The sequence below is a fragment of the Thalassophryne amazonica genome, chromosome 4 (genome assembly GCF_902500255.1).
Source record: "Thalassophryne amazonica chromosome 4, fThaAma1.1, whole genome shotgun sequence".
NCBI lineage: Eukaryota > Metazoa > Chordata > Actinopteri > Batrachoidiformes > Batrachoididae > Thalassophryne > Thalassophryne amazonica.
The window spans coordinates 45,692,736-45,715,336 of NC_047106.1; the positions used below are offsets into that span (position 1 = coordinate 45,692,736).

General features: G+C 39.9%; 1 protein-coding gene across 1 annotated transcript in view; it reads right to left on the reverse strand.

Annotated features, from left to right (window-relative positions):
- Positions 1 to 5,415: 5,415 nt before the first annotated feature.
- The window catches only part of psmd2 (proteasome 26S subunit, non-ATPase 2), a 34,357-nt gene continuing 17,171 nt past the window's right edge, over positions 5,416 to 22,601 (reverse strand). The window contains 15 exon segments of the mRNA XM_034167814.1: positions 5,416 to 6,053; positions 9,653 to 9,771; positions 10,062 to 10,188; positions 10,290 to 10,384; positions 10,605 to 10,773; positions 11,449 to 11,532; positions 11,630 to 11,781; positions 13,581 to 13,682; positions 14,448 to 14,610; positions 14,693 to 14,780; positions 15,000 to 15,127; positions 15,249 to 15,355; positions 15,662 to 15,808; positions 16,328 to 16,388; positions 22,220 to 22,364. Of these exon segments, the coding sequence (XP_034023705.1) occupies positions 5,871 to 6,053; positions 9,653 to 9,771; positions 10,062 to 10,188; positions 10,290 to 10,384; positions 10,605 to 10,773; positions 11,449 to 11,532; positions 11,630 to 11,781; positions 13,581 to 13,682; positions 14,448 to 14,610; positions 14,693 to 14,780; positions 15,000 to 15,127; positions 15,249 to 15,355; positions 15,662 to 15,808; positions 16,328 to 16,388; positions 22,220 to 22,364 (1,870 nt within the window). The 3' untranslated portion in view covers positions 5,416 to 5,870.

A 22,601-nucleotide genomic window follows, 5' to 3' on the forward strand; every position in this document is an offset into this window, starting at 1 on the left:
ATGGAATGACTGTCTGCAATAATTTAACTGACTATAATTTCTGCTTTCATTCTACACAATTAATCAAATCCTAAGTGTGTCTTACAAAATAAATAAATTATTAGAACCTTTATGCTATTACCTGGTAAAATAAATAATACACTTAAAGACACTAAAAGACATGATAAGTATTGCCAATGAAAAGTCTTTTCCCCCGTTGTTGAAGCTTATCTCTTCTTCTGCCATGTAGGGCAAATGAAGTTCCTTCAAGTGGCATCCCACTTCCTTGGTCATAAACTCCCACACTTCTGGCAAGTACTGGTCATCAACCCTGTACATCTTCACCTCTCTCCAAAGACTTGGTGTGTGGATGGATGGCATGTGGCCGTAGGCCTTCTCCACACTGAGTAGGTCCATGATACCTACATACTTCAGCACTCAACCTGCAGTTCTACTGGCAGCAAGTCCATGGCTGTTATTAGATAAAAAATGGAAGTCTGTGGCATTCTGCATTCATGTTATCTGTGTGGCACTGCTGAGGTTTCTTTTTTAATGTTTTATTTAAACTGGAGATCACTTTTTGGGGGAAATTGTAAAAATATTTAGGTACTGTAAATTAACTGCAGTTGTATTTACTGTCAATTAAGCAACCACTGAAGATATATGCACTGGGGGTGGGATTTTTACTTCTTCCCACTCCCTTTCGAACTTTCTTGTCATTTTTTGTTTTGCTTCTTGTGTAGAGTGTAGAGGTACAGAGAGTACAAAGAAGCTTTGTTCATTTGATCTGCTTATATTGTGAACTGCCATGATACTGGAATTGACAACTAAGTTTGAAATAAAAAAAAATTGATTGATTGATTGATTGAACCACCAGACCAACTGAATTTTAAATAAAGTCTTGTGAAATACTGTCACCACAATCCAGCACTTTCAAATGCCACAAGTTTTAATATAAATGATAAAAATCATAACCAATGAACACCTTTACAGTATTAGCATTTTATTTTACTTCAAAATATTTTATTTACAAAATAGATCGTCATTTTTGAATCGATTAAAGAGTAAAAACTTAATAAATCATTGTAAGTACTAAAAGAAGTTTATGTAGAAAGCAATTTAGCCAGAAGGTCGAGAGGGGGAGTGTTGACTTTTTAAGTACTTGAAAGACATGGACTCATCGAGAGGATTTAGTACTGCTATAATGGACTGATGCAGCAGGTGGCAGCAGTGCGATGCCATTAAGGCCGTAGAAGAGAGAGGGGTAAGTTAGATTTCATCACCGGACACACGTTTGGAGAGGAGTGTCACACTCACTTGCACATCATGTACAAATGTTGTTTCAACACATGGCAAGGGCTCCCCGGGACAGCAGTATGCCGTGGCTTTAGTCGGTTTAGCTGGAGTAAAGAAAGAACACCCACGTCGCCTTAGCACGGGGATGCTAGCAATGCTAGCTAGCTAATCCTTAAAAACCAGCAGGGACACCAGAAAGCGGCAAACAAAGTCCCAACAGCTAATTATATATCAAGACCAAAATGTCAAACACACCAGAGAATGACACTGGCTCTTCTGGATGTAAAAGCAGTTTGACTTATTTGCACAAAAGAAGGTATTTTAATGAAGAAGTGAGCAAAAACCATGGCGTTACCTTTCTCTCCTTGAGTCCGCAGAGCCGGACGGACGGAAAATCTTCCCGGAAGCCGGTAGCAAGGTAATTCCGGCAAAATCCCATCACGTGAAAATGTTTCCCAATAACAGCACAAAATACACAAAGTGCTAGAGGTTTCAATTCACGCCTTTGATTTTGTGTATGTTCTGAGAAACTTTTACGATGTGTTTTATGATCTCCAGTTTTTATTCATAAATGCAAAAAAAAAAAAAAAAAAAATCCCAAATAACAAAAATAAAAAAGAAATAAAATAAATAAAAAATGAGTTTTCTGGATTCTGTCAGGTGTAAAACGGAGTGATGACATGACCACCAGTATTGTCACAGTGACCTTGAAAAAGTAATCCGATTACTGATTACTCCTTGAAAAAGTACCTTAGTTACTTTATTGATACTCAATTTAAAAGTACCTGTTAGCTGCCAACAACTTATCAGCAGCTGCTGAATGTAATTAAAGTAAATAAAGTAACTGGTAACACTGATGACCACTGGGTCACATAACCACATGTGGTTATGTGACCACAGCTGGAAAAATAAACTGATGATTATTGTTCCGGCAACCAGCAAGACAAGTGTTTCCATTGCAATGGAATCAATTAGAATATTTTTCCAGTGTTTGAAATATGACCAGCTGGAAGTTGTGATCACTTGACATCAGTTTGAATTCTGATGGGAATCACATGATGGTGTTTTTAGATATTTCCATCAGGTGTGAAAAGGCAACCGATTACTTGACCACTATAACAGCTGATGATCAAAGGTGTGATAAAATATGAGAAAGGTCTCACACAAACAAAGGCTGATTGATGGACACCACTGCATGTAGAAATGGAAGATTTCCAAAATTGTGTATTAAAACTGATTACTAGAGAGTCAGTATTTGGCTTCCTGGATTACCTTAGAATGCAGAATAAAAAGGCTATATTTTTAAAATTCTGAAGTTCTCAAGTTCAAAATTCTCATAACTTCTATTTAGGAGCACTTGCAGAGTAAGTCAATGGGCCATCTTCAAGAATAACAGTCACCCAGGACATTCCGTTTGCTCCTCTGACATTGGGGAAGAGGTACCACACTATAAGGACACAAACAGGCTAAGGAACAGCCTTTTCCCCAGAGTGGCAGCCTCCACCCCAACACACAAACCAGACATTCAGTAATGCATATCAACATGTGCAAATAATAAGTCTGTTTATATATCTAAAATTATCATACCTCAAGGAGCTAAGCACTTTTTTTTTTGGTATTTTAAGGTCTTGCCATCCTGTGAAGCTGTTTGTTGGTTTTTAAAGCTGCTGTGTTGGTGTTTGGAAAGTGTCACCAGAAACAATAAACATCTATTTTATTTTGACCCTGAAGCTCATTTTTGCTGGATATCGTAGCGTGAATCTGATGAGAATCTACAACTTTACCTGGACGGGACAAGAGTCCATCACAAGTTACTTCCCCCGCCAAGACTGGCAACCCTTTACAGTTAGGTGGAATAGGACGATGCAGATGAAGAATCTTGTCCAAGGACGCAGACAGGTGGTGAAATGTCAATTATTGTGTCACTGTCCAGTTACTTAGAACTGGAATCCATCCATCACCTCGGTTACAGCGAACACAAACAACCAGACACATACAGAAGGAATCATATCATCTCTGCTGGTGAAGTCGTAAATGGTCAGGACAGCCAGTTCAGGTAACATTTACATCATCAGGTACAATCAAACAGTGCTATGTTTAATCCACAGCATAGGCGTAGGAGGTGGGGTCTATTTGGGGGGGGGCGACACCAAATTTGCCCGAATTTCAGAAACCCCCATGACTTTTTAAATTACCGTATATATATACCCATATTTATTGGTGACCAAATAGCGGTTTGATTGTTTACATTAATTGTGAAAATAAGTCTGACGTTTTAGGTCATTCTATTCTGTATTCCGAGTCTACATGGCCCATGCCCGAATTTCCTAGCCCATCTACCTGAATTTGAGCATTTTGCCAAGCCCGGGGGGGGGGAGTGGTTGCTCCCCCCACCTCCTACGCCTATGATCCACAGGTATAGAATAAGACCTCAAAATTATCTAGATGCAACCAGAATGTAGTGGTATGATAGGTTTAGTCCAGTATGTATGATGTCCTCAGTGTCCACCGAGTAGTCACACCAAATCTGGACAATGTGCTGAAAAGCACAGCTTCAGTCCTAAAAGACAACAGCATCTGATGTGCTTCATCTGTAGGCAAGAAAAAAAAACCCTTCTCTTCTATAAATGCAATCTCGGGAGAAATAGAAAATAAGAGTTTATATATAAATAAAATGATTTAAGTGTACATTTGATAAGTGACATCCAATTAAAGCTCAATATAGCGCCATTTGTTGGAGTCTTACACAATGTTGATATGCTGTATTTTACTTGAATTCAGGGGAGCGGGGATACATTTTTGAGACCATTATACATATAGCAGCTGTGTTCTTGAAGCATGTTAGCTTGTGCAGAACATAACACCTCCCCCTTGTGGAGAATCTCCTACATGTAAATGAGATGCTTTATGTGATAGCTGTGGTCAGATGTTTACATACACCCATTAAAGCCATAAATTTCACGCTCATATGAGACTGTCACTGATCACCCACATACAGTATCAGAAGAGGATATAGTTGACCTTATGTGTAGGCGTCCAAATTATATCTTCAGGCCTTTGGGCCTAAACCAGGCACATGGCTTTGTCCTAGTCAAGGAGGTAACCACCATAGCAATTGAGCTGAATTTCATAGCAATTAGATCGACATCAACCAGTACAAATATTTTGGCTCTGGAGGTAGGGTACATATTTGACACAATGCTCAGTTGAAAGGAAACCGGTTTGGATGGTATGCAACAACTCAGGAAGCACCAACGTACAGCCAGTACCATGACCTGGGAGCTGCTGAAATAGCTACAAACCCGTTTTATGTCAGCATGAACTGGCAGGCTGTGTGTAACAAATAAACCACTGCTCCAATTATCAACACACTCAAGTTCAACTAGATTGCAGCTGACCAAAACAAGAGGGAGAAAGAGAGAAAGGGGGTAGGGAACAACTTTCTAAGATGATACAAAGATGGGGTTGTTTGGCCATAATGATAAGTACATTTAGAATAAAGGCGACATTCTACCCCACGAACAGCTTAGCACACTCGTGAGAACACAGCATTCTAAGGCTGTTTTGTTGCCAGGGGAACTGTCTGGTGCATTGCACAAAGTGGATTAAACAATTTAAGAGTCTCAAAAATCTTGAGCAAACATCACCTTGAGGGAACTTGGGGCAGTTGGATGTTCCAAAGATCCATCAGAGCTGGTTGTCAATGAGATAACACAGGCTAACATATAACCTTTGAAATATCCTTCTGAAAGACCTAACTTTAACCTTGTTGAAAATATCTGGACTGCTCTGAGGACTTAAGTCAGTGTCAGAATTCTGTCAAGCATGGTCAATAGCTAACCACAATTCTGCCAGAACATTTTTGAGGCTGTCACAAGCATCTGGTCAAGTTCAAACTCACCAGGGAACGTTCAAGCAAATGTTAGCAGTGGGGTACTTTAAATTTTATTACTCCACATGAATGTAAAAATAAATATAAAATGTCCATCATTTTGTTAAATGATGGGATGCATGTTGTACCATCATGTTACCCCAGAAAAAACAGTTCAAACAAATCAATATTGCTGTGACATTTGACCATGATAAGGGCGTGCAAACTTCAGATCACAATGGAAAACAAAAACAACCAAATAATTGTCACCGTGTGATCCAAATGTTTATTTTTGTTTAAACCTTTTACAGTACTGTAACAAAAAGCAATAATTCTGAAGCAAAAATGTGATCAAGAAGACATTTAAATGCCATAACAACAAAAAGACAACTGAAGATGACTTAAATGGGGAGAGAATATCTCAAGTACTGAATGGGAGCGAGGCTGAAACCGACATGGGATGGTGAGCATGTCCATCTTCTTAACAGGCCCTGGGCCGCTCAAACAGCTGGTTTGGTACATGAGGCATGTTGATCAATGTCGGAAACAACGAAACCAATGACATAATGTTAATGAGGTCCCAGTTCTTTCTCCCTGTGTCATACCAGTCCAGTTAATCAGACCTCAACCACCTGATTCGATCTTTCTCACTATGCAGTTAACATGTAAATTATAATAACTGCATGGAGACGCAGGGCAACTCCAACAACAGAGCAGGGGCCATCTATGTTTCATAATTGGGATTCTTGCGGAGGATAACGAATCCCTCTAGAATCGGGGTGACAGGGATGTACTCCTCTGTGGCCAGCTCTGCTCGCTCTCCATGAGCCAGCAACACCGGCGTGGTGTGGGTCTGGAAACCAGTGATGGCCTTCGGCTTGCCTGCCTGGCCCACGACATCCACCGCCTGTTGACAGATCACACAAATATTATTTCTGCTACCACCGGGGGTGGGGACTTTTAAACATTTTTAGCAAATATTGGTACAAACGCATATCTCATATAGCTTCATGTTTCAGTGTTTTCCATTTTTGTTGTCACTGCATGTTTATTAGCCAACAAATGTGTAAAATGTGGTGTAACAGCACTGCATTATTGTGCTAGTACAACCCCTGGCAACAATTATGTTATCACCGGCCTCGGAGGATGTTCATTCAGTTGTTTAATTTTGTAGAAAAAAAAGCAGATCACAGACATGACACAAAACTAAAGTCATTTCAAATGGCAACTTTCTGGCTTTAAGAAACACTATAAGAAATCAAGAAAAAAAGATTGTGGCAGTCAGTAACGGTTACTTTTTTAGACCAAGCAGAGGAAAAAAATATGGAATCACTCAATTCTGAGGAAAAAATTATGGAATCACCCTGTAAATTTTCATCCCCAAAATTAACACCTGCATCATATCAGATCTGCTCGTTAGTCTGCATCTAAAAAGGAGTGATCACACCTTGGAGAGCTGTTGCACCAAGTGGACTGACATGAATCATGGCTCCAACACGAGAGATGTCAATTGAAACAAAGGAGAGGATTATCAAACTCTTAAAAGAGGGTAAATCATCACGCAATGTTGCAAAAGATGTTGGTTGTTCACAGTCAGCTGTGTCTAAACTCTGGACCAAATACAAACAACATGGGAAGGTTGTTAAAGGCAAACATACTGGTAGACCAAGGAAGACATCAAAGCGTCAAGACCGAAAACTTAAAGCAATATGTCTCAAAATCGAAAAATGCACAACAAAACAAATGAGGAACGAATGGGAGGAAACTGGAGTCAACGTCTGTGACCGAACTGTAAGAAACCGCCTAAAGGAAATGGGATTACATACAGAAAAGCTAAACAAAGCCATCATTAACACCTAAACAGAAAAAAAACAAGGTTACAATGGGCTAAGGAAAAGCAATCGTGGACTGTGGATGACTGGATGAAAGTCATATTCAGTGATGAATCTCGAATCTGCATTGGGCAAGGTGATGATGCTGGAACTTTTGTTTGGTGCCGTTCCAATGAGATTTATAAAGATGACTGCCTGAAGAGAACATGTAAATTTCCACAGTCATTGATGATATGGGGCTGCATGTCAGGTAAAGGCACTGGGGAGATGGCTGTCATTACATCATCAATAAATGCACAAGTTTACGTTGATATTTTGGACAATTGACAGGATGTTTGGGGATGATTAAATCATTTTCAAGATGATAATGCATCTTGCCATAGAGCAAAAACTGTGAAAACATTCCTTGCAAAAAGACACATAGGGTCAATGTCATGGCATAGGGTCAATGTCAACAAGCAGATCTGATCTGATGCAGGTGTTAGTTTGGGGGATGAAAATTTACAGGGTGATTCCATAATTTATTCCTCAGAATTGAGTGATTCCATATTTTTTTCCTCTGCTTGATCTAAAAAAGTAACCGTTACTGACTGTCACAGTCTTTTTTCTTGATTTCTTATAGTGTTTCTTAAAGCCAGAAAGTTGCCATTTGAAATGACTTTAGTTTTGTGTCATGTCTGTGATCTGCTTTTTTTTCTACAAAATTAAACAACTGAATGAACATCATCCGAGGCCAGTGATTCCATAATTTTTGCCAGGGATTGTAATTATAGTAGCTCAAGATGTGCTGTGTTAGTTACTCTGACAGTTTCAATTACATTTTCTCACAAATGTGTGTGTGGAATTGAAACAGGAGAAACATACTGGCTACCTAAAAATTGTTTAATGAAAATAGCCTTGATTAAATTTGGTCTACTCCATATGTAGAGTTGGGTACATCTGTCCAGACAGTGACAACTTTTGTAATATAGCCTCTGTGTACCACCACGGTTGAGTCAAAATGAAGCAAGATGTGCTTATCGTACTGTAGACTTTCAGATTTAATTCATGGGGGTTTAACAAAAATATATTTACTATTTAGTTCAGAGGCCATAAGTCATTGGACAATTGACTGAAAAGTAGTTTCAAGGCCAGGTGTCTTGGTCCCTCACTGGTATGCTATGAGGTTAAAGAGGTGTTAATGCAAGTGAAGGAGGGCATCACTGTATTGAAAATAAGCAAACCCAGACAAATAGCAGAACTTCCAACAGTGGCAAAAAGAAGGAATGCACTGGCCATCTCAGTAAAACCAAAAATAAGTTAATCAAAGTGGATGATGGCAGAATTCTTCCCTTGGCAATAAAAAAAAAGCCTATTCACAACACTGAGTCATCAAAAACACATTGGCAGTCAACTTGTCTCGATCAAAGTCTGCAATGAAGAGGCGCCATCATAAATGTAAAAAAGAGTACTTGCAACAAGGTACAAACCAATGGGAACACTCAAGAATAGGAGCGCCAGATTAGAATTTGCCAGAAAAGTCTTTTTTCCCCATTGAAGAAAAAAAAAAAGGCCTGCTCAATTCTGGAATGAGGTTCTTTTGACATGAGACCAAGATTATTTGAAAATAGGTGATTAAAGGCCTGGACCATGATGTAAAGTATACAACATTATCTATCAAAAATAGTAGAGGCAATGTTACGGCATGAGCATGTATGGCTGCCAGTGGAACTGGATAACTGGCCTTTGTTGATGATACGACTGCTGATGAAAGTAGCAGAATGAATTCTGAAGTGTTTTGGTCAATATTACCAGTGTAAAGTCAAACAAACAAACTGTGAAAACAACCTAAGAGCTTCTCAAGGTAAAGAAATGGAATATTCAAAAGCCAAGTCAGTCACCTGACTGATCAAACCAAACATGATTTTTACTTACTGAAGAGAAAAAGAAAATGAAGAAAGAAAGACTGACAAATAAGCTGTAACTAAAGTTGAGGCTTGATGAAGCATCTCAAAGAATGAAACTCTACATTTGGTGATGTCTATGATTTGAATCCTTTGCAACTGGCAATTGATAAGAATTTTCAGCCAAGCATTAATAGTAATCTTTACACTTACAATTATGTTAGCATCATTTGGCCTCAGAAGATGGTGGAACACTGTATAAAAGTGACCATCCTTCTATCATGTGATACTTTTATGAAGAAACTAAGCTGGAAGTCTACACTTCAATTACAACATGATTGTGACGTTTCAACTCTACTATAGTGGTGTTCAGAGATAAAAAATAAAAAAATAATGTCACTGTTTAAATACTTATGGATCCAACTGTCGGTCAGAGATGCAGGTCAGAAATATATCCATCATCAATCATAACAAATGATTACAGCTGTTAACACTGTCCAGTTATTTGTAAAAGAAACTCAAGCAAAAGTTATGGTGATGTTCCATTACTCCTTCAATATCTGAAAAGAGTTGGCGGTCCTGACAATGAGAAACCCCGTCCATCAATGTTTTTAGGGAAGCTATAATTACATAAAGACTATGATTATTGAAACATTTTCATTTACCTGTAGGAAAGACTGAGCCTCTTTTTGTTATCTTTTTCCATGACAAGAAAAACTGACCAATGAGATGACATTTGCAACTAACTCAATCTTTTATCCCCACCAGATAATTTCTACTGAAGGTTTTACCTGTCCAACTCTGACAGAGACAGGCAGCGGTCGAAGCTCCTCATCAAAGGTGACCAACATGCGTGGCTGCATGGCTGCTACCAGACCATAGAGGATGTAGTGAGACTTCCCCAGAATTACTGAAACACACAAAGTGAATAAAGTGTGGGAAATTAATAAACCAGAAAAACCAAAGACCTATCCTGAGGAGCTCTGACAATGCAGCCTTAACCATAACCCAGATTGCAACTGATAGATTTCACTATGCACATCCATGATGATTTTTTTGACCATGATAATAAACCCTGTTTACTTTCCACTGCCCGACAGAGAATGGATTATTAAATAACAGTAATAAATGCCAGGTGGCAGATACAAGACAACAGCAAATGTGTTGACTCAAGCTGGTAACTGAAGAAAATGCACTTACTGTTCTTGACATCAAGGAAGGACACAAGTACAGTGAGCAATCCTGCTACAGCCACCTGACTCATCAGCTGTCTGTCACTGTGGTATGGACAGAGGGTGAGTGTGCCTTTACCTAAATGAGTCAGACCCTGTGAAATTACAAACAGCAAAAAATAAGTAAATACAAATAACATACACATAATCACTACAGTTTATTTGTTTCTGGAGTGTCTTTGAGGTTGCCACTTACCTGTGCCAGTCGAACCATGAAGAGGTTGTTGGGGTCTTTTGCATGATACTGTGCAAGCTGCCGCAGCATGGCAGCTAAACGTGCATTATTTGTGCCTATGGAAAACAACATTAAACTCATGTTTACAGAATGAAGAAATATGCGTAAGTGAAAATCATACATCACATTTAAAGATGCATGCTATAAGGATTACAATCAGTTGCATCACACAAATGAGGAAATTAAGTAATTAAACCTTGGGTCATTCCTTGGGAATGATGACTTTGACACAGGTTACTGCCTTGTATAGAGTGCCTACAGTATATTAGGACTTACCGCTGCCAACCATGCCCATGGCAAAGATAGAATTGTGGGAGACCTCAGCATCAGCATCATGGGAAAACTTGCTCAATGTGTCCAAAATGTTCAGACGAGGATTTGACACTGAAATGAGAGCCAACGCCAGAGGTACAGCTCGCCTCAGGGTGGGCTCACCGTAACGAAGCTGATGGGATAAACAGAATAACTGTGCTGTTAGTCAATTTACATGAGCTCGCTAACACAATGTAGCCACATTACTCCAGAAGTACAGGGAAATTTAAGAAATATGACAGCAAAAAAATAAAAAATTATATATATATATATATATATATATATATATATATATATATATATATATATATATATATATATATAAAGACTATTCACTCACAGACACGCACAGGAAAACTACAAAGTAGAATTTACCCTCCCCTCTTGGGGTTTTTGCATGTTTATATTTATGATGTCACATGTAAAAACAAGAGTTGCACATATGGTACAAAACCATTACTACAGCCATGGTGGTTATGACGATGGTTAAGTGGTGTAACTACAGTGGGTACTGAACATTTGTGGAAGGCTGCATTAAAATTTACTGCATGGGTTCTGATGGCATCTCATCAAGCAGTAAGTTCTGGCGCTGATGCTTTCTGATAAGCCCTCTTTTTATTCACATTTATGATGTGTCACTTCTAACTGTGCTAATTTGCTATCAGTCCATGAAGTTCTCCTTCATCCTGGTGAATTCCAGGGATGCAGTGTTTTATGTTGTGGACAATTGCAAAGCTCAATGGGACATTTTGTGACATGAATAAGAAAGCATTCAGTCAAAGTGAGAAATTGAATAAGTGCTACTGACCAGATGTCCAAATGTTCTCAGCGCCATCTCAGAACCAATTTCCTCCCCCATGGCAATAAGGGCAATCCCAAGAACAGCTACACCCTTAAGAGTGGAAAATAAAAAATATTATCACATGTTATACTTGTTTTATTTCTCATAGCTCAAAGTACAAGGTAACAGATGATAGTCACGTGCACACCTGATGGGAGCCCATGTCAGCGGCACTCTCTTTTTTGTCTTTGTCCTTCTTATCTTTCTTGTCCTTGTCATCCTCTTTTTCCTTCTCTTTGGCTTCATAGTGCTCACTACAGATGTGTAGGAGTTGTTGCACCTTGAGCACATTACCAGAACCTGGGATGGTGGAAGAAACAAATTACTGCAACAATATCCAAGAAATAGGATATTAAATCAACAGAACCACAGGGCCTGGTTTCATAAAGCAGTCTAATCTTGTTTAGTCAAATAAACTCAGTTGACTTTTTTTTTTTTTTTTTTTACATTAGTCATTGCACAAAACAGAGGTGAGACAAAGTCACCAAGTCATGAATCAGCAAGTCCCATGTCAAGTCTCAAGTCATAATGACCACCAATTGTTTGCAAGCTGACTTAAGACTTGACGTGGGACTTGCTGATTGATGACTTGACAGTGACTTTGTCCCACCTCTGGCACAAAGCGCTTAGTTGGCTAAAGTTTTGCGCTACCCAACTAAAGTTGGCACCACACTGGCTTAGTGGTTAGCACTGTTGCCTCACAACAAGAAGGTCATGGGATCAATTCCCACCTGTGGCCTTTCTGTGTGGAGTTTGCATATTCTCCCCATGTTTTTGTGGGTTCCCTCCGGGTGTTCCGGCTTCCTCCCAGATCCAAAGACATGCAGGTTAGGTGAACTGGAAACTAAAAAATAGTTCAGGTCTCCCTTGTAAAAGAGATCTCAATCTCAATGGGACTAATCTAATTAAATAAAGGTTAAATTTAAATTTTAGCCTGGTACAAGAGTGGTGACAAGTGGCAGGGGTGGTGGACATGTGGTTAGTGTGCTTGGTTTGCAGAAGGTTCCCAGTTCAAACTCCACCCCTGCCACATTTCTCCATGTAATGTGGAGTTAAGTCAGAAAGGACATCCGACATAAAACCTGTGCCAAATCAACATGCAGATCCACCTTGGATTTGCTGTGGTGACCCAGAGTGAAAACAAGGGAACAGCCGAAGGGACGTACTAGCCTGGTACAGGGGAGGCTAATCTTATTTTAGTCGGCAAAACTTCAGTGTCTTACCTCAAAAAACTGGCGGCTATCACGTATCCCCAGTTGATGGAACTCTCAAGAGCACTTCTACATCGCTCATCAAAGGAGACCTTCCTCTGCTTTTGGCCATGGTTGTAGCAGACGACTGTCATGTAATGTGTTTGTGACAGTTCTCACATTAGCCACCAGACGTCGCTGTTACAAATGAGCAGCGTTGTGTGCACAGCAACAAGCCCAACAACCGACCCAGCTATGAATTGGGCCGGATATTGGCCTCCATTGTGGCGTGACATTTTCCACTCCTAAATGACCAACAGGAGAGCAGCGCTCGCGCCACATCAACGTGAGGCTGACATCAGCATCTCAGCCGTCAACCAATCACAGGCTAGGAGAGAGAGGCCAGTATCTGACCCAATTCAGGGCCGGTTGTTGGCTAGACGCAAGTGCTGTAAGTATGTAGAAGAAGTAGTGCTGGGCTAAGAGCTAAGCAGGTCATTCTGCAGTTCGTATGTGTCCGTAAATGTTAATAAAACCAGTTATCAAAACAAAGGCTAGACAGTTCATGACAACGACCAACCTGGAAGTCAACAAAACTCTCATGCATTGGAGGCGTTTCTTGGCAACAACACTCGCAAGGCCATTATGTTAGTGAAAAACAACTAACACAAAACGGTTCATCTACAAGTGATTAGATGGATAATATTGGGTGACTAACCGCAGTCGACTAAGTAAGTTCAGCAGACTTAAAGATTAGACTGATTTATAAAAGCGGGCCCTGGTGTGTAAATTAATTGTGTTTAATAGGCTTATGTGAAGAAATATGGAGGATTAACACATACCTGAATGTGCAGAAACAACCAAATGTATAATTTGGAATAGCTGAAAGTTGAAGGTGCTGAAACTGACCTGCATATGCACAGATATCCACTAGTGTATTGGCAAAGCTGCGGAAAGGTTCGGGTACAACCTGGAGAGCTGCCAGTGTTGTCTCAATGGCCTCTCCTTTACCTGCAGACATGAAATGAAAACAAATATAGACAGTAAATGTTACATCAGATTAGAAGTGAATAATGTTATGCTGAAATTCTGCACTGATAAACTACTCAGTATCAGGTTTTAACTTGCATAACTTCTTTTTTTTTGCTCAGTAAGCGCTTTATTTAATGTTACTGTGTATGTAAAAACCATCACCTCAAATATGTCAAATCTCTGTTGTTATAAGGTTATCTTCAAATCAAAAGAAATAAAAAAATTACCAGTTCCACATAGAAAAGGGGCTTGTAACATTTAAAAGTTGGGATCATAAGTTTACATACACTCATCATGGTCATAAATGTCATGGGAACATTGGGCTTTAATGATTTCTTTGAACTGTTCCTTTCACTGGGCAGAAAGATTGCACAGAAAAACCAAGTCCTATACCCAACTAAGACCGACTGGGTAGGTGTTATCCTCGGAAACCATAGCAAGTCTTAAGTGTTTGCCTGGACAGGATATCAGCCCATTACAGGTTACTTCCCCAGCCAAAGCTGGTCCCCTTTAACAGATGAATGGACTGGGACAATGCAGATTAAGTATCTTGCTCAGGGACAGAGACAGGCATGACACCCAGACATGGAAACAAACCTCTGTCTACAGACTGGCAGTCCAACTCCACGGACAGAGCCACATGCTCTGTCGGTGAACCCAAAAAATTCACTCAAAGCTCAATGTTGTCATGACATATGTATGTAAACATGTGACAACACCTACAGCAAGTCTTTTCAGCCTTACCCAGGTGATTGAGACCCAGGCCTAGAGGCAGCCAGCGAGCATACGTGTCCTTTAGCTCCTGTTCATTCTTCTCCATGATGGTCTGAACAATGGTGGAGGTCACGTCACCATTACAAGATCCTACTGCGATGATGCCGCATGCCAGTGCAGTCACTCCAACCACCTGGAGGTCAAAAACACACTCTTAAGCACACACTCTTAAACTGTGTGTGGAATGGAAAACGGTGCTTAAAACACAAACATACCTCCATGCTGGATTTGGAGTCTCCCATGACAGGGAGAAGCAGAGAAAGAACATCTTCTCTGTTGGAACCAGCGTAAGCTAGGCCCAGACTGAACAACAATAATAACAAAAACTTATAGTTTGACAATTATAATGCAGGACAAAAAATGGTTTTCTTCATTGCTTGCAAGAGGGCAGATATAATGATCAACTATTGCCATTACAATCAGCTGTACCAATATACCTTGAAAACGAGAAAAATCAATTATTTGTTTTCATGAACTGGCCTACCCTTGCACATTCTCAAATTTTTAACAAAATGTTCTTACCCAAAGATGGCTCCTATCCTCATTACATTGCTGTTGTGAAGGACGTAGTCGGAGAGCAGGGCCAGAGCTGGGTCACACTCATTCCTTACACCAGAGTTCACAATGCCACAGGCAAGGAGGGCACCAGACTGCACAGAGACAAATACATGTCATTTATAAAAGACTGACAAAGGGTTGTGATATTATACAATCATCTATCAAAAAGCAATATGAATTCAGAGGAAGTATGAATGTTTGTTTGAGGCTTACCTTAATGTAGTCCTCAGAGGAATAGAGGTATTTATCAATCTGGGTCAGACCACCATCTACATCCCACAGCAGGATCATACCCAGAGATGCTGCTGCACTCAGCATGCCTGATGACAATTATGAAGGACATATTATTTAAATAAATAAATGAAAATGCAATGACACCCCCTCCCACTCTGGCCCAATAAAACAATCATAAATAATAAGCAAGATACAATGTCAATACACCAGTAATAGGTGCAAGTACGGAATATCTATGACTAAAAAAGAAGGTCAATATTGTTGTTGTACATTACACAGTATGAAATATGTCCTCTGCATGTAACCCATTCTAATTACAGATAGACGGAATCTATGCACTAGAAGCAGTGGGCAGCTGCTGCTACAAGTATCTGCAAGTAATTTCTTCCTACCATGGTCTTTGTTTTTGTACAGCCACTTGTTGCCATCATCTGTGAGCAGCTTGTCCTGCCCAAATGCTGCATTGACAAAACCATTTACAAAGGAAGAGGCCAAGTTCATACGTGCAGAGTCCACCTGTGAGCCACTTCCTCCAAATCCTGCCAAACCCAAAAGCCATGCAAAATGTAAAACTGTAATTTGGCAAGGTAACACCCTCCCCTCCCCCCATTTAATTGGACATCCACCACAATAATCAAATTCTAAAACACAGTCATTTCTATTGTTATCCCACCTGAGAGGAAGAGAACACTGACATTGGTCTTGTGTGTTTACAATCACAGAACTTTTGCTCAAAGTCTTGAAAACTTTCCACGTTAGGACACTAGATGGTTCATGTGTTCTCCACAACCAGCTAGATTTGGATCCTAGACTGCTTTTTTTTTTTTTAAAAGCATTATTTATGACCAAGAAAATATCTTTGCTTCTAGCATTGGTGATATGTCAAATACAGAAATGAAGTTAATAATTAGCGTAATCTATCCACAAATATTTGTTAACCATCTGCTTGTTTTTGGTACACCAGCTTGTAATAAATACACAGTAATCATGTAAAGGATGTGCACAACTACAATCATACACAAACAGTGGATATAGTGAATATAGGCAGGTCCACTTACTGTTGTTTTCTAGGTGTGTTTTGTAGATGTCATCTGGGACTTTGGGTTCCATTATGTCCAACTGTAAAAGGAGGAAAGAATGAGTGTGATAATAAAAGCTGAAATGTGTTTGAGGAGGGTGAGCTACTAAAATTCATGTAACCATGTGCTTTCCCGTGTTCACGGATGAGCAGAGAGGTTCAGTGTCATGCCACCACTCTGCAGTTAGTGCATGGGTTAAACCAATAAATTTTCATCTGACTGAAATGTTTTTCCTGGCAAAAATAAATGCCAGCAATTCCCTAAAATGTAGCTGGTCTCACTACTGTCTTGTAAACTTTCCCCTTCACTCTTGCTGATATTCTTCGGTCACAAATCACTCCTGCCACCTTTCTCCACCCACCCCACCCTACCTGCACTCTCTTCTTCACCTCTTTACTACACTCTCCATTACTTTGAACAGTTGACCCCAAATATTTAAACTCATCTACTTTCACCACTTCTACTCCTTGTAACTGCACTATTCCACTGGGCTCCCTCTCATTCACACACATGTACTCAGTCTTGCTTCTACTGACTTTCATTCCCCTTCTCTCCAAAGCATATCTCCACTTCTCCAGACTAGACTCAACTTGCTCTCTACTCTCACTACAGATCACAATGTCATCTGCAAACATCATAGTCCATGGGGACTCCTGTCTGATCTCATCCATCAACCTGTCAATCACCACTGCAAACAAGAAAGGACTCAGAGCTGATCCTTGGTGTAATCCCACCTCCACCTTGAATGAGTCTGTCATTCCGACTGCGCATCTCACCGCTGTCACACTATTCTTGTACATATCCTGCACTACCCTAACATACTTCTCTACCACTCCAGACTTCCTAATACAATACCACAACTCTTCTCTTGGCACCCTATCATAAGCTTTTTCTAAGTCCACAAACACACAATGTAACTCTTTCTGTCCTTCTCTGTACTTTTCCAACAGTATTCTCAGAGCAAACATTGCATCTGTAGTGCTCTTTCTCGGCATGAAACCACATTGCTGCTCACAGATCTTCACCTGTTTTCTAAGCCTAGCTTCTACTACTCTTTCCCATAACTTCATGCTGTGGCTGATCAGCTTTATGCCTCTGTAGTTACTGCAGCTCTGCACATCACCCTTGTTCTTGAAAATCGGAACCAGCACACTTCGTCTCCACTCCTCAGCATCCTCTCACTTTCTAAGATTTTATTAAACAATCTGGTTAGAAACTCTACTGCCATCTCTCCTAGACATTTCTATGCCTCCACTGGAATGTCATCTGGACCAACTGCCTTTCCACTCTTCATAGCAGCCCTCACTTCTTCCTTGCTAATCTCTTGTACTTCCTGATTTACTCTCACCACATCATCCAGCCTTTTCTCTCGCTCATTTTCTTTATTCATCAGCTCTTCAAAATATTCCCTCCACCTTCTCAGCACACACTCCTCACTCGTCAGCACATTACCATGTGCATCTTTTACCACCCTAACCTGCTGCACATCCTTTCCAGCTCTGTCCCTTTGTCTGGCCAATCGGTACAAGTCCTTTTCTCTTTCCTTACTATTCAACTTCTTGTACAGCTCGCAATATGCCTTTTCCTTTGCTTTTGCCACTTCTCTTTTCACCTTACGCCGCATCTCCTTGTACTCCTGTCTACTTTCTTCATCTCTCCGACTATCCCAAAACTTTTTCGCCAACCTCTTTCTTCTTATGCTTTCCTGGACCTCTTCATTCCACCACCAAGTCTCCTTGTCTTCCTTCCACTGTCCAGATGTCATACCCAGTACTGCCCTAGCTGTCTCCCTCACCACATCTGCAGTACTTTTCCAGTTGTCCAAAACTGCTTCCCCTCCAACCAGTGCTTCTCTCACCTGCTCGCTAAATTTCACACAACAGTCTTCCTCCTTCAGCTTCCACCATCTGATCCTTTGTTGAGCTCTCACTCTCTTCTTCTTTACCTCTAAAGTCATCCTACAAACAACCATCCTATGCTGTCTAGTGACACTCTCTCCTGCTACCACCTTACAGTCTGTGATTTCTTTTAGCTTGCATCTCCTATAAAGAATGTAGTCCACCTGTGTGCACCTTCCTCCACTCTTATATGTTACCCTGTGCTCCTCCCTTTTCTTAAAGCAGGTATTCACCACAGCCATTTCCATCCTTTTTGCAAAATCAACTACCATCTGTCCTTCCCCATTCCTATCCTTGATACCATATCTACCCATTACTTCCTCATCACCTCTGTTCCCTTCACCAACATGCCCATTGAAGTCTGCTCCTATCACCACTCTTTCATGCTTGGGCACACTCTCCACCACCTCATCTAACACACTCCAGAAATCTTCTTTCTCCATCTCACAACCTACCTGTGGGGCATATGCACTGATGATATTCATCATCACCCCTTCAATTTCCAACTTCACACTCATCACCCTGTCAGACACTCGCTTAACCTCCAACACACTTTTAACATACTCTTCTTTTAAAATGACCCCAACACCATTTCTCTTCCTGTCCTCACCATGGTACAACAATTTATACCCACTGCCGATGCTCCTGCTCTTACTTCCCTTCCACTTGGTCTCTTGTACACACAATATGTCTACCTTTCTCCTCTCCATCATATCAGCTAGCTCTCTCCCTTTACCAGTCATACTACCAACATTCAAAGTCCCCACTCTCATTTCCACCCTTCTAGTTTTCTTCTTCTCCCGCTGTTCGCGGCAACGTTTTCCTCCTCTTCTTCGTCGTACAATAAACACATTATACAGTGTACAAATCTATTCTAAATAGCCTCTAAGGAGAGAGAGACAAAGCATAAAAAGAATGCAAAACCTGAACTTAAAAGGTATATAAAAGGGTGGTGGGGGGCTTGATTCTGAGGGGTCTGGGGGATCTCCCCCAGAGATTGTTTCAAAGAGCAAGTTACATTTTGTATATTCTAGTGAATTTTAATGGTATGAAGCCCTCTGAAACAAAGAAAACTCACTTCAAACTGTCAAGTAAAAATTCTGTCTTCTGTAGTATTCTGATCGGTTCGGTAAATGCGCCAAAAGGGTGCTGTGTCACTGGTTGTACAGTCAATAAAAACAAAATTAGGGCCTAAAGCAACTGACAACGTTGTTCTGCTGTGCACAAGTAATAATGTCACTCGTTTTGAAAACGCATGCGCACTGAGAAACTAACTCAAAGCTGACTTATCACATTTAATCGGTAAAATGCTCTCACTCGTAAAACAAACTAAAGCTGCAACTAACTTTTATTTAGTAATCGATTGATTATTTTTTCAATAATTGCTTTTTTATTTTTTGTTTTTTACTTACATGTGAGTTTTGCCATTATTTCTTTAAGTGAATATTATTAAAAGGCCCTTTATCCACAACAGCTACGTTTGACCTTGTAACAAGTTATGATGTTATATTCTCGTCAAAAACATACATGGAGTAGTGTTTTGTTTTATTTTGCACATACATACATCACCGACACATCACACAGAGATTTCCATCAGGTTTCACCCAATTATGAGCATTTTTAGATGCCTACAGCACTATCTCAAACCACTGACAGCATATTACAGCAAGAGTCCACAAAAGTATTTAAAGGCCCGACTAAAGTGTAATATGTTATATTTAATAAGATATTTTCATGAAAAAAGACACAAATATGCAGTTTACTGCATTTTATTTTTTTCTTGTGTAAAAACACAGCTTAGATGTGGTTTGACCAAAACAAATTGTCAAACTTAAATAAATAAAACAGGGATGGAAGTGGAGTGTAAGAGTCAGTAGGTGTTCACAGGAAACAGTTATTTCTATATTTATTTATTTAAGTTAATTGCTAGTTGGTTTAATCTTTTCTGTTTTGTTTTATCAGATTCTTTTTGTCTGTTTCTCTAAAACTGTATTGTGGCATTATTAGTTATTATTACTATTATTGTTGTTGTTACTATTATTATTATTATTCATATATAAATAAAATAAATGAATAAAATATTACAATTTTGAATACATTTGACTCTTTTACAGCTTTGCTAATGTTAACATTGAAAATGCCATAGGACACACTAATGCGTTAGCATCGGTCCCGTTTTTTAAGTTATTAAATACATCTATCAACTGTTTCAGAAGACACATAACAGGTCGGTTAACATAAAAGGTAAATATTACTCACAGATATATGCTCTTTAGGGTTTTAGTGGGGAAAATTAAGATAAAGCGAAATAAAACAGAACAGAAGCAGCAGATTGAAGCGTGCTCATTGGTTCAATGCAAAGCCACACCCGCTCTACTTGGGGAAGGTCTGCCAATGTTACCACGAAAACAGAGAGGAGAAGGGACCGCGGGTCATGGCAAGCAGTAAACAGAGCAGAGAGGAGTGAAAATTCACACAGTCCCTTCCCCCGCGGTGCGGCGCCATACACGCTGACATTGCTGCTGCTTTGATTAGCGCAGAATGGGATGTTGCTTTGACAGTGAGACTATCATATTTCAGCCCCCAAACACGCATGGACACCACGTGCACGAGCTTATATGTGGTTAAATTTTCCAAATGACGGAAATCCATCGTGGTGACGGAGAACTTTAACCCATGAGTTAGTGAATGTCTGCTTTATCAAGTTATACCTGCCTTATGCAGTGCCAGAGCCAGTCAAACACCACTGGTGGCAGAGGTGGGCAATGGCAAAAAATATTATTAGAATTTTTTCCCATATTGATCGATCTGTATCATGACATAATTTATTTATGCTGCCAGATAGACAGTGGAAACACGCAGTTCTGAGCACAGGATATGGACATGCATAGTTCTGTCCAGAAAGAAGTAAATGGTGGGAGGGTAAGCAGCTGACCTGAGAAGAAACCAGCAGCACCCTCTAGGTAGGACTGGGGATATTGTGTCCTAGATAATTTTGTATCTTTAGATGTAAATGGTGCACTCTGGCTATTTCCCAAACAGTGAAAGGCATTCATTGATATGCTTTTTAGTTATTTATTTCACAAAATAATGCTTTAACTCAAATACTTTAATTTTACATGTCATTTCATACAGGGGATACGGTGGTCATCTGAGCTGTCACAAAACCTGCTAATCAGAGCTTCCAGCTGCACAGTGTGTAGACAGCGTGCACTCGCCAATCAGAAGGATATCTACATACATTCGGTTCTCAGCTCTTGATATTTCAGAGCAAATTTTTCCTGCTTGACTAGACGTGCATCAAGCCCCACGATGCTTTGAGTGAAACAAGCAGAGCACAGAAAAGAAGCAATACACAGCTCCTCCACTGCTCGTGTCACTGTCACTCTAATGGTCGCATTTAGAAAGGAGCCTGACAACTTGACAGCCAACGTAAACTACCAACAAAACAAATGTTCATCATGCAATACGTGCATCGGTGTTGTGCTAATACCTGTGCTACTGCACGTGCGGACATCAATCAAATGCACCACAGCAGATGCATGTAATAAAAGATAAAGAAAATGTTCCAACCATCTCAGTTATGATCAAAATAAAACAATGTTTCCAAACTCTAAATTAAAAAAGATGGCAATTTGCATTTATTTCTTAACATAAAGTTACAATTCAGAGGGGTGAATATTTCTGTGCAGGATTCTACTGCTTATTATTAATATTTGATCATATACAACATCTTTCCTTAAAACATCCCCAAACCTTTTGCTAAATAACTAAATACATAAACAAAGTACTTTCTACATGTCATCTATTTAATCCACATTTTAACTACTGTGTGCAAAATTTCCATAAACTTTTACCTCCTCCATGTTTCAAATTATTCTATTTTTCTTGCACTGTACACAAACTGCAAGGTAAGAACATGACCAACCAACAGAGACAGGCCATGTCTTTACTCTAACCCAATCTTTCTTACCTCTCTTGCAAGGGCCAGAAAGTTGCTGTTAAGCTGCACATTAGACATAATTTCTGTCAGGTCCTCGTAGTCTTCTACATCTTCATTGAGCTCCAAAAACATCCCGTGACGACCCAGCATGAAGGCCAGTTGCTTCTGGATAAGTCTGCAAGGCACAAAGGTGTACTTCATCAGTGGAAGAGTTTAAATTTCAATTTAAACCATACAGGACAGAAAGTGGTCAACAGAAAAAGTAGCTAAACCCAATAATGGAAAACAAAGTACAGTAAGCAAGATATAGCATATTCACCCATCAGAGCACCCAGGGCTCTCCCACGTGAAATTCTGCCCGAAGAGGGGGTGGGCCAGTGTACGAGCATGGCCAATATTATGTTTGTCAGAA